Here is a 12977-nt window from a genome sequence, read left to right as displayed (position 1 = left end):
TCACCATCAGCAGCGTCCGGCCGGAAGGTGATGAGGATCTCAAACCTCTTGTAGGCATCCTTGATGGTGGGCAGGGGCAGGAAGGAGCGGGGGGTCTGCCCAAAATAGGGGAGCAGGCGCTCTGCAGGATGTGGGTTAGGAGGTGAGTTAGGACAGCCCTCATCCTGTCCATCGATCCATCCATCATCCATCCCTCCATCCATCATCCATCCATCCATCCATCCATCCAACATCCATCCATCCATCCCTTCATCATCCCTCCATCCATCCCTCCATCATCCATCCATCCATCATCCCTCCATCCCTCCATCATCCCTCCATCATCCATCCATCCGTCCATTATTCATCCATCCCTCCATCATCCATCCATTATTCATCCATCTCTCCATCATCCATCCCTCCATCATCCATCCATCCATCATCCATCCCTCCATCCATCATCCATCCATCCATCCATCCATCCAACATCCATCCATCCATCCCTTCATCATCCCTCCATCCATCCCTCCATCATCCATCCATCCATCATCCCTCCATCCCTCCATCATCCCTCCATCATCCATCCATCATCCATCCATCCGTCCATTATTCATCCATCCCTCCATCATCCATCCATTATTCATCCATCTCTCCATCATCCATCCCTCCATCATCCATCCATCCATCATCCCTCCATCCATCCATCCATCATCCCTCCATCCATCCCTCCATCATCCATCCATCCATCATCCCTCCATCATCCATCCATTATTCATCCACCCCTCCATCATCCATCCATTATTCATCCATCTGTCCATCATCCATCCATCATCCATCCATCCATCATCCCTCCATCCATCCATCCATACAACATCCATCCATCCATCCATCCATCCCTTCATCATCCCTCCATCCATCCCTCCATCCCTCCATTATTCATCCACCCCTCCATCATCCATCCATTATTCATCCATCTGTCCATCATCCATCCCTCCATCATCCATCCATCCATCATCCATCCATCATCCATCCATCCATCATCCCTCCATCCATCCATCCATCCATCCATCCATCCATCCATCCATCCATCCCTCCATCATCCCTCCATCATCCATCCATCCATCATCCCTCCATCCCTCCATCATCCATCCATCATCCATCCCTCCATCATCCCTCCATCATCCATCCATCCATCCTTCCATCCATCCCTCCTCCTCACCTCGGACCTTGAGCACGTAATACGCTGTCTCCCGGCCGCGGTGGTTGGCAGCAGCACAGGCATAGACACCAGCATCCTCATGGCTCACAGCCGGCAGCGTCAGCACGTTCCCCTCCACCTTGGCACCGGCCGGCAGCTCCCCCTCCAGCTACAGCATTGGGTGAGCACCCATGGGGCACCCCCACCACCCTACACCCCATCCCACATCCCTCCTTCTCACCTTGCTCCAGGTGATCTCCGGCACCGGGAATCCCGATGCCAAACAGGGCAAAACAGCCGCGGCTCCCACCGAGACCTCCTTCACCTCCGGCTGCCCGGCGATCTGGGGGGTGGCTGCGGACACACGGAGCTGTCACCCCCCCTGCGGTGACACCGCGCTGGGCGTCCCCAGCCCCACATCCCCGTCGTCACCTTGCACGTGGAGGATGACGTGGGACTGGACGGTGCCCACGGCGTTGGTGGCGGTGCAGCGGTACTGCCCGGCGTCCGCCCGCTCCACGCGCTCGAAGGTGAGGGTGCCAGCGCGCACCAGCACCCCGGGCCGGATGCGGCCCCCCACTTTGCTCCAGGTGACGTGGGGACGGGGGTCGCCCAAGCCCAGGCACTCCAGCTCCACTGAGGTCCCGGCGAGCACCGTCTGCACCGCGGTCCGGATGTTGATCAGTGCCCTGGGGAGAGCTTGGGGGGGGGACGACACAGTGGGGCTTTGGGGTGTCCCCATGGCATCATGGGCACAGGTGCCAACCGGGCGAGTGGGAGATGGGGAGAAGTGGGGTGCTTGAGAGCGTGGGGGGGCCGTTGGGTTGGCTGTGGCATGGGGAGAGGTTGGGGGTGTTGGGGTACTCATGGGTGTAGGGAGAGATGGGGAGTACTGGGATGCCCGTGGGAATGGGGAGAGATTGAGGGTGTTGGGGGGCCCATGGGCAAAGGGAGAGATTTGGGGTATCAGGGTGTCAGTGGTATATGGAGAGATTTGGGGTACCTATGGGTGTAGGGAGAGATGGGGGGTACCAGGCTGCCCAGGGATGTGGGGAGATACAGGGGCATATTGGGGAACAGAAAGAAGAAACTGGGGATACAAGGGTACCAATGGCCATGGGGAAAGGGGGGGTACTGGGGTGCCCGAGTGTGGAGAGAGATGGGGGGATATTGGGGTGCCCATGGGAAGGGGAAGACATAGGAGGTACCAGGGTGCTAATTGGCATGGGGAGATGAGGGGTACCAGGATGCTCATGGACGTGAGGAGAGATGGGGGGGTACTGGGGTGCCCATGGGCATAGGGACAGATGGTGGGTACCGGGCTACCCATGCTCATGGGGGCCAGGTCGAGAGGTGCCCGTGTCCCCCAGTCCATGGGGGCTGCTCCTACCCTGCATGGTGAGGGTGGCCCTGTCCTCCGCCTGCCTGCCTGGGGCGCTGGCCCGGCACACGTAGACCCCCTGCGCGCCCCACGCCAGCTCTGGTATCCTATGGGACACAGGCAGGGGGTGGGACACAGCCAGGAGGTGGGACCCCATGGGGGGAACCCCGTGCTCCATCGCTGCTCCTCACCTCAGCACCCCGTCCCGCACGCTGTGGTTGGGGGGCAGCTCCCCACCGTCCTTCAACCACTCCAGATGCACCCGGGGGTCCCCAGAGACAGCACAAGTGAATTCAGCCGTGCCGCCAATGCCCCTGACGAGGCTCCCCGGTGTCACCCGCACCACCAAGGGACCGCCGATGGCATCCCCACCGTCACCGGCATCACCTGGGCGGGATGCAAAGCCTTGATGGCACCGGTGGCACCGCGGCGGTGGTGCCCGCGGCTGGGGATGGGGCTCACCATGGACGGCCACACGGGAGAAGGCCTCGGCGGTGCCCACGCGGTTGGTGACGCGGCAGCGGTAGGTGCCGGCATCGGCGGGCAGCGCGGGGCTGATACGCAGGAGGCCGGCGCGGTGGCTGGTGCGTGCCGAGAGGCTGCCGTTGAGCTTGTCCCACGTGTAGAGCAGCGGGGGGGTGCCATGGGCCAGGCACTGCACCTGCAGCGCGTCACCGGCGCGCACCGCGGTGTCCTCCGGCAGGCTGGTGGCGTATGGTGGTGCTGCGGGGATGGACGGTGCCGTGAGCACCACGGTACCGTGTGTACCCAGGTACCATGAGCATCCAGTACCAGGAGCACCCCAGTACCGTTAGCACCCTAAGACAGCCAGGATGGGATAAGGGATAGGGCAAGGAGGGCTTTGGTGGGAGCCATTGGGAGGGGGTGGTGGAGATGGAGATGGGCATGTGTTGGGATGGACAAGAGCTGGATGGATCCGTGAGGATGGGAGGGATGGAGAACCCTGAGATGAGATGAAGAGATGGGCATGTGCTGGGATGGATAAGAGATGGATAGATCCATTATGAAAGGGATGGATGGAGGTGAGTGAGAGAAGATGGAGAGATGGATGTGAGGTGGTATGGCTGAGTGATGGATGAATCCACAAGGAAGAGTTGGATGGAGGGATGAGTTCGAGAGGAGGTGGACAGAAGGGCATCTGCTGGGATGAATGAGATGGATGCAGAAGGGATGGGTGCAGGGATGTGGCAAGAGATGGAGAGATGGGTGTGAGCTGGGATGGTTGATGGTTGATGGATGAATCCATCAGGAAGGGGTGGATGGAAGAGTCTTAGAGGAAATGGAGAGATAGGTGTGTGCCGGGATGGGCACATGCGGAAGGGATGAATGGGTGAGTTAGGAGATAAAGAGGTGACCATGTGCTGGGATGGATGGGAGATGGATGAATCCACAAGGAAATGATGGATTGAGTAGTTTGAGAGGAGGTGGAGAGATGGATGTGAGCTGGGATAGCTGAATGATGGATGAAACCACGAGGAAGAGATGGATGGAGGGGTGTGAAAGAAATGGAGAGATGGACACGTGCTGGGATGGATGAGAGATGGATGAATCCATGAGGAAGGGATGGATGGATGAGTTTGAGAGGAGATGGAAAGATGTGTGTGTGCTGGGATGAATGAGATGGATGGCTGCACAAGGAAGGGGTGGATGCAGGGATGTGAAAGCAGTTGGAGATGAGCGTGAGGTGGGGTGGCTGAGTGACAGATGAATCCTCAAAGAGGTAAATGGAGGAGTTAGAAGATGGAGAGAGGATGATGTGCTGGGATGGATGAGAGAGAAATGACTCCACCAGGAAGGAGTGGATGGAGGGTGTGAGAGGAGATGGAGAGATGAGTGTGAACTGCAATGGATGAGTGACGGATAGATGCATGAATGGAAGAGGAGAGAGCAGTAGTACCCTGTGTGCGCACAGGGATGGGACCAGCAGACGCACACATCCATGGGAAAGGCTGGATGACAGAGAGGCAACAGGAGGATGAGTGGCGGGATGGAGCCAGGATGGATGCACGAGGAAGGGCTATGGGATGGGATGGGATGGAGACGGCCACATGCTGAGAAAGGACAGAGAGGAGCCACAGATGGGTGATGGCAATGGTGGGAGCAAAGGAGACAATGGAGATGGCTGCAAGGACCCAGGGGCACCCCGACGCCCTGGCACCCCCTTACTCTCCACGTCGAGGGTGACGAAGGCCTCGGTGGCACCGGCGGCACTGGTAGCGTTGCAGATGTACTGCCCCGAGTCCTGCTGCGCGGCGCGGGGGATCACCAGCGTCCCGTTCACCACCCGGTGCTGCCACGGCAGCGGCGCCCGCAGCTTCGACCACTCAATGCGGGGCTCCGGGTCCCCTACGGGCAACACCGCCGCCCGTCACCGCGGCATCAGGGCGCCGACCCCTCCATCACCGCCACCCTCCTGCATCCATCCTCTGCCGTACCTCTGGCCGTGCAGTGCAGCGTGGCCGTGTCCCCGGCCACCACGGTGACAGCGGCAGGCACCGAGACCTCGGGGGCACCCGGGTGCCGCTGCGCTGACTCCACGGTGACGTCCACCCGTGCCTGCGCCGAGCCCAGGGCGCTGTGCGCGGTGCAGACGTAGGTGCCGGCGTGCTCCGGCTTGGCTGGTGAGAGCTGGGTGGTGGGGACAGGGTGGTGGTGAGCCCCGGGCACCCATGGGCACCCATTAGCACCCATCGGCACCCCCGCTGACCTGCAGGATGGCCTGGCTGTCCATGTGCAGCAGTGTCTGGTGCTCCACCTTCTGCCGGGAGCCCAGCCGGCTCCAGCGCACCAGCGGTCGTGGCTCGCCCCGGCCCAGGCACTCCAGGCTCAGGGATTTGCCCTCCTTCACCGACACGGGGCCTGGTGGCATCACCGACACCGTGGGGGCACCTGGAGGAGGAGATCAGTGCAGGGATGGGGATGCCAGCACTAAGGGTGATGGAGTGGCCTTGGGGACAACGTCACTAAGGGGTATCTGGAGCATGTGGGGGACATCAGCATAGGGATGGGGACACCACCATCCCAGGAGCATCTGGAGCCAATGGAGGACATGGGGATGGGGACACCACCATCCCAGGAGCATCTGGAGCCAATGGAGGACATAGGGATGGGGACACCACCATCCCAGGAGCATCTGGAGCCCATGGAAGACATGGGGATGGGGACGCCACCATCCCAGGAGCATCTGGAGCCCAGGGAGGATATCAGCATGGGGACCTGGGCACCACCATTCCAGGAGCACCTGAAGCATGGCCACGAGGATAGGGACACCATCACCCCAGCAGTGTCTGGAGCACATGGAGGATACCAGTATGGAGACTGGACTGGAGCAGGGACACCACCACCCTAGGGCACCTGGAGCCCATGAAGGACATAGGTATGGGGACACCACCACCCCAGGGGCATCTGAAGGGGACAGGGACAGGGCCACCTCTCACCTTGCACCAGGAGGTTGACAACGCTGCTAGCAACACCAAAGCGGTTGGAAGCCACGCAGTGATAGGCACCCTGGTTGCTCACATGGGCACCGGTGATGGAGATGACGGAGCCGTTGGCGCTGATCTTCACATTGTCTGGGCGAGGAGGAGCCATGAGCACCGGGGCCACCTTGGAGATGGCATCGGGGCCACCCTGGGCACCACCATACCTTGGAAATGTTGGCCAGGTCCCATCCGCCAAGTGATGTTGACGGGCCGGGCGCCGTCGTGGACGCGGCACTTGAAGGTGGCATCCTCACCCGGTGCCACCGCCATGCTGTGCGGGTCGATGGAGATGATGGGGCTCTGCAGGCCTGCAGGGACAATGGGAAGCCACGAGGTCACCCACATCCCCTGTACCCCCCCCCCCCGGCATCTTGCCTTGCCCCGTGGCCGCACTCACGGTAGCTGGAGCTGTCCCGGGAGGTGACGGTGACGGTGACGGTGGCCTCGCGGGACACGCTGCCCGTGTCAGCCCGGCACACATACTCCCCCGAATCGGCCACCGAGAGCTGGGACAGGCGCAGGCGCGACCCCGACATCTGGGGACACGATGGCAAGAGGTGGTGGTGGTGGTGGTGGCATCACCCACAGCCACCGTCCCCCACCCCATCACAACCCCACAGACCTGGTGCTTGGCCGGGAGGGCCCCCCCACGCTTGTACCAGGTGATGGTGGCTTGGCCCTGCCCGGCCACCACGCAGTCCAGGTCCAGGGTCTGTCCCTCGGTGACGGAGGATGCGGAGGACTCGATGCGGATGGGGGACGTGACACCGGTGGCTGCGGGGCAGGGTGAAGGGTGAACGTCCCCACTGGTCCCCGGCACCGGCCAGGGCCCCGTCCCCTGGAGGGGGGCACTCACAGTGGGATGGGTTGGCTCCATCATCGATGGTGACGACGAGGGACGTCTCCTGCGTGATGCCACCCGATGTCACCCTGCACACGTACTCCCCTGAATCGGCTGCTGTCACCTGGGGGATGCGCAGGCGGGAGCCCGACACCTCGAGGGGACAACGTGGGGACAAGTCAGCACCACAGAGCACAGAACAGGATGAACACAGGGTGACACCCCCCCCCCCGTACCAACGCACCCTTACCTGGTGTCCGGCGGGCAGGGAGCCGCCGCGCTTGTACCAAGTCACGGTGGTGGGACCGGACCCTGCCACCACGCAGTTGAGGTCCAGGACCTGTCCCTCAGCGATGGCCGAGGACAAGGACTCGATGCGGAGGGGCTGGGACACGCTGGAGGCTGCAGTGATGGGGGGAGATGCTTGGCACCGGGGTGGCACCGGGTGTCCCCATGCGCTGCCCTCTTGCCCGCACTCACGGTAATAGGTGCCGGCGCTGCTGGGCACGGTGACGATGACGGACGCCTCCTGCGTGGCACTGCCCAGGGTCACCCTGCACACGTACTCCCCCGAATCGGCCACTGCCACCTGAGCGAGGCGCAGGCGGGTCCCCGATACCTGCGGATGGGGACACATCGATGTGGGGCTGCGCCCCATGGGGTGATGCCACGCCCCCCCCCCCATCCCATTGCCCTACCTGGCTGTTGGGGGGCAAAGCCCCACCGCGCCGGTACCAGGTGACGTGGGGGTGCCCCTGTCCGGCCACCATGCAGTTGAGGTCCAGGGTCTGTCCCTCGGTGACGGCAGCGGACGAGGTCTCAATCCTCACCGGGGGGGTGACGCCGACGGCTGAGGAGTCAATGGAGGAGTCAGCTCCGTGTCCCCATCGTGTCCCCGTGTCACCTCCCACCCGTCCCTGGTACCGTAGGAGGAGCCGGCGCCGCTCTGGATGGTGACGATGAGGGACGTCTCGTGTGGGATGCCGCCCGTTGTCACCCTGCACACGTACTCCCCCGAGTCGGCCGCTGTCACCTGTGGGATGCGCAGGCGGGTGCCTGACACCTGGGGGGGGGGGGTGACACATGAGGAGAGGGACCCAGACCCCTCAAGCCCCCCAAAAATCACTTTTCCACCCCAAAATGCTCCTTTGGGCTTAAACGGGGCCACCTGGGTTTGAATGGGGCCCCCAGGGCCATGCATCAACCCCAACCAATTGATGCCATCCCCTCCATGTCCCCTACCTGGTGCTTGGCCGGGAGGGTCCCCCCACGCTTGTACCAGGTGACAGTGGCCTGTCCCTGCCCGGCCACGATGCAGTTGAGGTCCAGGGTCTGTCCCTCGGCCACCGAGGAGGACGAGGACTCGATGCGCACCGGGGGGGTGACACCAGCAGCTGGGCACAGAGATGGAAGAGTCACCCCAAGGCCCACACATGGTCCCCTGGTCCCGTGTCCGCTCCGGTCCCCACTCACGGTAGGTGCTGGCCCCGCTGGGCTGGATGGTCACCACGATGGAGGTCTCCTTGGTGCTGGCCCCGCTGGTCACCCGGCACACGTACTCACCCGAGTCGGCCGCTGTCACCTGCAGCAGCCGCAGCCGGGAGCCGGACACCTATGGGGAGGGGACATGGGGGTCATTGGGGCTACCAGTGCTTGCATGGGGCCATCTGGGATTGCACAAGGCCACTTGAGCTTGCACAAGCCACCTCAGCTTCCATGGGCCACCTGGGCTTATATGGGGTCACTTGGTCTTCCACTGGCCACTTGGGCTTGAATGGGGCTACCTGGGCTTATATGGGGTCACTTGGTCTTCCATTGGCCACTTGGGCTTGAATGGAGCCACCTGGGCTTATATGGGGTCACTTGGTCTTCCATGGGCCACCTGGGCTTATATGGGGTCACTTGGGCTTCCATGGGCCACTTGGGCTTGAAGGGGCCACCTGGGTTTATATGGGGTCACTTGGGCTTGAATGGGGCCACCTGGGTTTATATGGGGTCACTTGGTCTTCCATTGGACACTTGGGCTTGAAGGGGCCACCTGGGTTTATATGGGGTCACTTGGTCTTCCATTGGACACTTGGGATTGAATGGGGCCACCTGGGCTTATATGGGGTCAATTGGTCTTCCATTGGCCACTTGGGCTTGAATGGGCCACCTGGGCTTATATGGGGTCAATTGGTCTTCCATGGGCCACCTGGGCTTATATGGGGTCACTTGGTCTTCCACAGACCACCTGGACCTATATGAGGTTGCTTGGTCTTATATGGGCAACATGGGCTTGCATGGGACCACCTGGCATTGCATGGTCCACCTGGGCTTGCATGGAACCAACAGGAATTGAATGGTGCCACCAGGGCTTATATGGGGTCACTTGGTCTTGCATGAGCAACCTGGGCTTGAATGGGGCCATTTGGACTTGCATGGGCAACCTGACCTCGAATGGGCCATCTGGGCTTCCATGGGGCCACCAGGGCTTGCACAGGGCCATGCATCAACCCCAACCAACCCTGTTGGTGCCATCCCCTCCATGTCCCCTACCTGGTGCTTGGCTGGGAGGGTCCCCCCGCGCTTGTACCAGGTGACAGTGGCCTGTGCGGGGCTGGCGATGACGCAGTTGAGGTCCAGGCTCTGTCCCTCGGGCACGGGCGATGACAAGGACGAGGACTCGATGCGCAGCGGGGTCGTGCTGCCCGCAGCTGGGGACCGAGATGGGATACAGATGGTGTCTTCCACAGGGAACGATTCATCCCATAGCCAAATCCACCACAGGACAATGCGCACCCACCCGTGGACAACGTCCCCTGGCCCCTCCGGTCCCCACTCACGGTAGGTGCTGGCCCCGCTGGGCTGGATGGTCACCACGATGGAGGTCTCCTTGGTGCTGGCCCCGCTGGTCACCCGGCACACGTACTCACCGGAGTCGGCCGCTGTCACCTGCAGCAGCCGCAGCCGGGAGCCGGACACCTATGGGGAGGGGACATGGGGGTCACCGGCGCTATTTGGGCTTCCGTGGGGCTGCTGGGGGTTGTATGGGGCCATTTGGGCTTCCACGGGCTACTGTGGGCTTGTGTAGGGCCACCAGAGCTTGATGGGGCCATAGGTGAACCCCAACCAGCCCCGCTGGTGCCATCCCCTCCATGTCCCCTACCTGGTGCTTGGCTGGGAGGGACCCCCCACGCTTGTACCAGGTGACAGTGGCCTGTGCGGGGCTGGCGATGACGCAGTTGAGGTCCAGGCTCTGTCCCTCAGCCACAGCAGAGGACGGGGACTCGATGCGCAGCGGGGTCGTGCTGCCCGCAGCTGGGGACCGAGGCAAGAAGGTGACACCAGTGACAACAGCAGCTCCCCACCGGCACGGGCACAGGAGCCATGGTCAGTGCCCCCTTCCCGCTGGCACTGTCACCCCTCCGGTCCCCACTCACGGTAGGTGCTGGCCCCGCTGGGCTGGATGGTCACCATCACCGCGCTCTCCTTGGTGCTGGCCCCGCTGGTCACCCGGCACACGTACTCGCCCGAGTCAGCCGCTGTCACCTGCAGCAACCGCAGCCGGGAGCCGGACACCTATGGGGAGGGGACACCGGGGTCACCGGGGGTATTTGGGCTTCCATGGGGCCACCAGGACTTGCACGGGGCCATGCATCAACCCCAAGCACCCCCATTGGTGTCATCCTGCCCATGTCCCCTACCTGGTGCTTGGCCGGGAGGGACCCCCCGCGCTTGTACCAGGTGACAGTGGCCTGTCCCTGCCCGGCCACCACACAGTTGAGGTCCAGGGTCTGTCCCTCGGCCACGGTGGATGAAGACGCATCGATGCGGATGGGGACACCCGAAGCTGGTGGTCCTGGGGGGAAGGACAGAGCCATGAACCCCGCTCTGGGACCAGAACATCCCTGCTGGTGCCACCGAGCCCGGTCTCACCATAGGATGAGCCGGATCTAGGCATGACGGTGACGGTGACGGACGCCTCCCGGACGGTGGTCCCCATGCTCGCCCGGCACACGTACTCCCCTGAATCAGCCGCTGTGACATGGGGGACACGGAGCCGGGACCCTGAGACCTGCGGTTGGGGACATGCGTTGGTGTCACACAGCGTGGTGTCGCCCAGAGCAGGATGTGCGGTGCTGCCGGTATCACCAGTGCTGCCGGTGCCTTACCTGGTGCCCGGCGGGCAGGGAGCCACCGCGCTTGTGCCACGTCACGGTGGTGGCACCGGCTCCGGCCACCACGCAGTCGAGGTCCAGGGTCTGCCCCTCGGTGACGGATGGGGATGAGGACTCGATGCGCACGGGCGGTGCGGACCCTGCATGGGGAAAAAGGGGGGACACGGGTGGGTTGTGGCCCCCCAGAACCACCCCAAACCCCACTGATGCTCCACACCCTCCTCACCTGGCACCACCACCACCTCGATGGCAGCGCGAGCCGTGCCCGCGGCGCTGGTGCCCACACAGAGGTAGATGCCCCCATCGGCCGCTGTCACGGCGGGGATGACCAGCGTGGCGATGTCACCGTGTTCAGTGCGGGACTGCGGCACAAGGGCGGTTGTGAGCGGCACCCACGGGGCACACACACCACCCCCGGGAGCACCCAAGGGTGCTGGTGCCCGGCTCACCTGTGGCGGCAGGGTGCCCCCCTGCTTCTCCCAGGTGATGGTGGCGGTGGGTGACCCCGAGACCCGGCAGTAGAGCCGCACCGTGGAGCCCTCCTGCACCTCTGTCTGCTCCGGGCTCACCTGCACCTGCGGTGCGTTGGTGCCTGTAGGGACAGGAGGGCACCAGGGGCGATGGGAGTGATGCAGGTGATGGGGACAACAGGGGATGAAGGGGAGGATGGAGGTGATGGGGGTCGTGGGGATGATGGGGACAATGGGGGGTGACAGGGGTGATGGTGGTGACAAGGATGATGGCAACACTGGGGATAGTGTCTGGTGGATGGTGATGGTGGGATGATGGTGATGAGGGCAGTGGATGATGGTGATGGTGGGATGATGGTGATGAGGGCAGTGGATGATGGTGATGGTGGGATGATGGTGATGAGGGCAGTGGATGATGGTGATGGTGGGATGATGGTGATGAGGGCAGTGGATGATGGTGATGGTGGGATGATGGTGATGAGGGCAGTGGATGATGGTGATGGTGGGATGATGGTGATGAGGGCAGTGGATGATGGTGATGGTGGGATGATGGTGATGAGGGCAGTGGATGATGGTGATGGTGGGATGATGGTGATGAGGGCAGTGGATGATGGTGATGGTGGGATGATGGTGATGAGGGCAGTGGATGATGGTGATGGTGGGATGATGGTGATGAGGGCAGTGGATGATGGGAAACGACAGGGATGATGGTGATGGGGACGATGGGAGTGATGGGGACAATGCAGACGATGGGGATGATGGAGATCCGTGACAGGGATGACGGGGACCACAGGGGTGACAGGGATGATGGGGCCAAGGGGGGGTGATGTAGGTGATAACAGTGATGAGGATGATGGGGGTGACAGGGATGATGGGGATGATGAGGATGATAAAGATAACCAGGACAAGGGGGACAGCACTCACCTTGCACATGGAGGAAGGCCCGTGCCGTGTGCTGCCCGGCGCTGCTGCGCGCCCGGCACATGTAGTGCCCTTCATCCGCCGGCTCCACGGCGCTGAACCGCAGCGTCCCCCCATGGACCACAGCCCGTGGTGGCAGCGCTCCTGTGGGGGGGGGAACGGGACACAGCCCGGTGTCACCCCCATCACCACATCCCCGAGCCCGGTACCGCAGTGAGCCCCCATCCCCGCAGGCACCTACCGAGCCACTCGAGGGTGGGCAGGGGGCTGCCGGTGCCCACGCAGCGGAACTCTGCCGGCTGCCCCGGTGCCACGCTCAGCTGCGCCGGCTCCACGGCGGCGGTGGGGGCTGCGGCGGTGCCGGCTGCGGTGACACCGGGGTGGGGAGGGGGGGGGGTCAGGGCTGGCCGGGGGCACCCCCCCACGGTGCTGGAGCAGTGGGAAGCAGGGTGGGGGGGATGGCGTGGTGCAGTGCACAGTGGGGTGCACGGTGAAACCCCGGCATGCAGTGGGTGGGGGGCAGC

At 62.9% G+C, this 12977-nt stretch overlaps 1 protein-coding gene across 8 annotated transcripts in view; it reads right to left on the bottom strand.

Moving 5' to 3' along the window:
* HSPG2 (heparan sulfate proteoglycan 2) overlaps window positions 1-12977 on the bottom strand; it is a 53465-nt gene that overhangs the window by 9609 nt on the left and 30879 nt on the right. For 2 of the 8 annotated variants that reach the window (XM_061442177.1, XM_061442178.1), the window contains exons 45-76: window positions 12695-12817; window positions 12457-12597; window positions 11512-11654; window positions 11289-11424; window positions 11057-11202; window positions 10821-10959; window positions 10589-10743; window positions 10325-10463; window positions 10051-10202; window positions 9728-9866; window positions 9441-9598; window positions 8376-8514; window positions 8145-8296; window positions 7827-7965; window positions 7601-7752; window positions 7383-7521; window positions 7153-7304; window positions 6918-7056; window positions 6684-6835; window positions 6459-6597; window positions 6226-6369; window positions 6017-6151; window positions 5287-5468; window positions 5015-5207; window positions 4746-4925; window positions 3021-3281; window positions 2750-2945; window positions 2568-2665; window positions 1610-1876; window positions 1419-1531; window positions 1199-1346; window positions 5-121 (exon numbers count right to left, since the gene is read on the bottom strand). In XM_061442177.1, coding sequence (XP_061298161.1) covers window positions 5-121; window positions 1199-1346; window positions 1419-1531; window positions 1610-1876; window positions 2568-2665; window positions 2750-2945; window positions 3021-3281; window positions 4746-4925; window positions 5015-5207; window positions 5287-5468; window positions 6017-6151; window positions 6226-6369; window positions 6459-6597; window positions 6684-6835; window positions 6918-7056; window positions 7153-7304; window positions 7383-7521; window positions 7601-7752; window positions 7827-7965; window positions 8145-8296; window positions 8376-8514; window positions 9441-9598; window positions 9728-9866; window positions 10051-10202; window positions 10325-10463; window positions 10589-10743; window positions 10821-10959; window positions 11057-11202; window positions 11289-11424; window positions 11512-11654; window positions 12457-12597; window positions 12695-12817 — 4908 coding nt within the window. The remainder of the gene's footprint in view (window positions 1-4; window positions 122-1198; window positions 1347-1418; window positions 1532-1609; window positions 1877-2567; window positions 2666-2749; window positions 2946-3020; window positions 3282-4745; window positions 4926-5014; window positions 5208-5286; window positions 5469-6016; window positions 6152-6225; window positions 6370-6458; window positions 6598-6683; window positions 6836-6917; window positions 7057-7152; window positions 7305-7382; window positions 7522-7600; window positions 7753-7826; window positions 7966-8144; window positions 8297-8375; window positions 8515-9440; window positions 9599-9727; window positions 9867-10050; window positions 10203-10324; window positions 10464-10588; window positions 10744-10820; window positions 10960-11056; window positions 11203-11288; window positions 11425-11511; window positions 11655-12456; window positions 12598-12694; window positions 12818-12977) is intronic. The other 6 variants (XM_061442180.1, XM_061442181.1, XM_061442182.1 and 3 more) reach the window with 6 other exon arrangements.

The sequence above is a fragment of the Pezoporus flaviventris genome, unplaced genomic scaffold (genome assembly GCF_033815535.1).
Source record: "Pezoporus flaviventris isolate CSIRO_AGI_PZ_B2104156 unplaced genomic scaffold, CSIRO_AGI_Pfla_v1 ptg000216l, whole genome shotgun sequence".
Lineage (NCBI taxonomy): Eukaryota > Metazoa > Chordata > Aves > Psittaciformes > Psittacidae > Pezoporus > Pezoporus flaviventris.
Note: the sequence above shows the minus strand (reverse complement) of the source record. Positions and strands in the feature narration are given on the sequence as shown.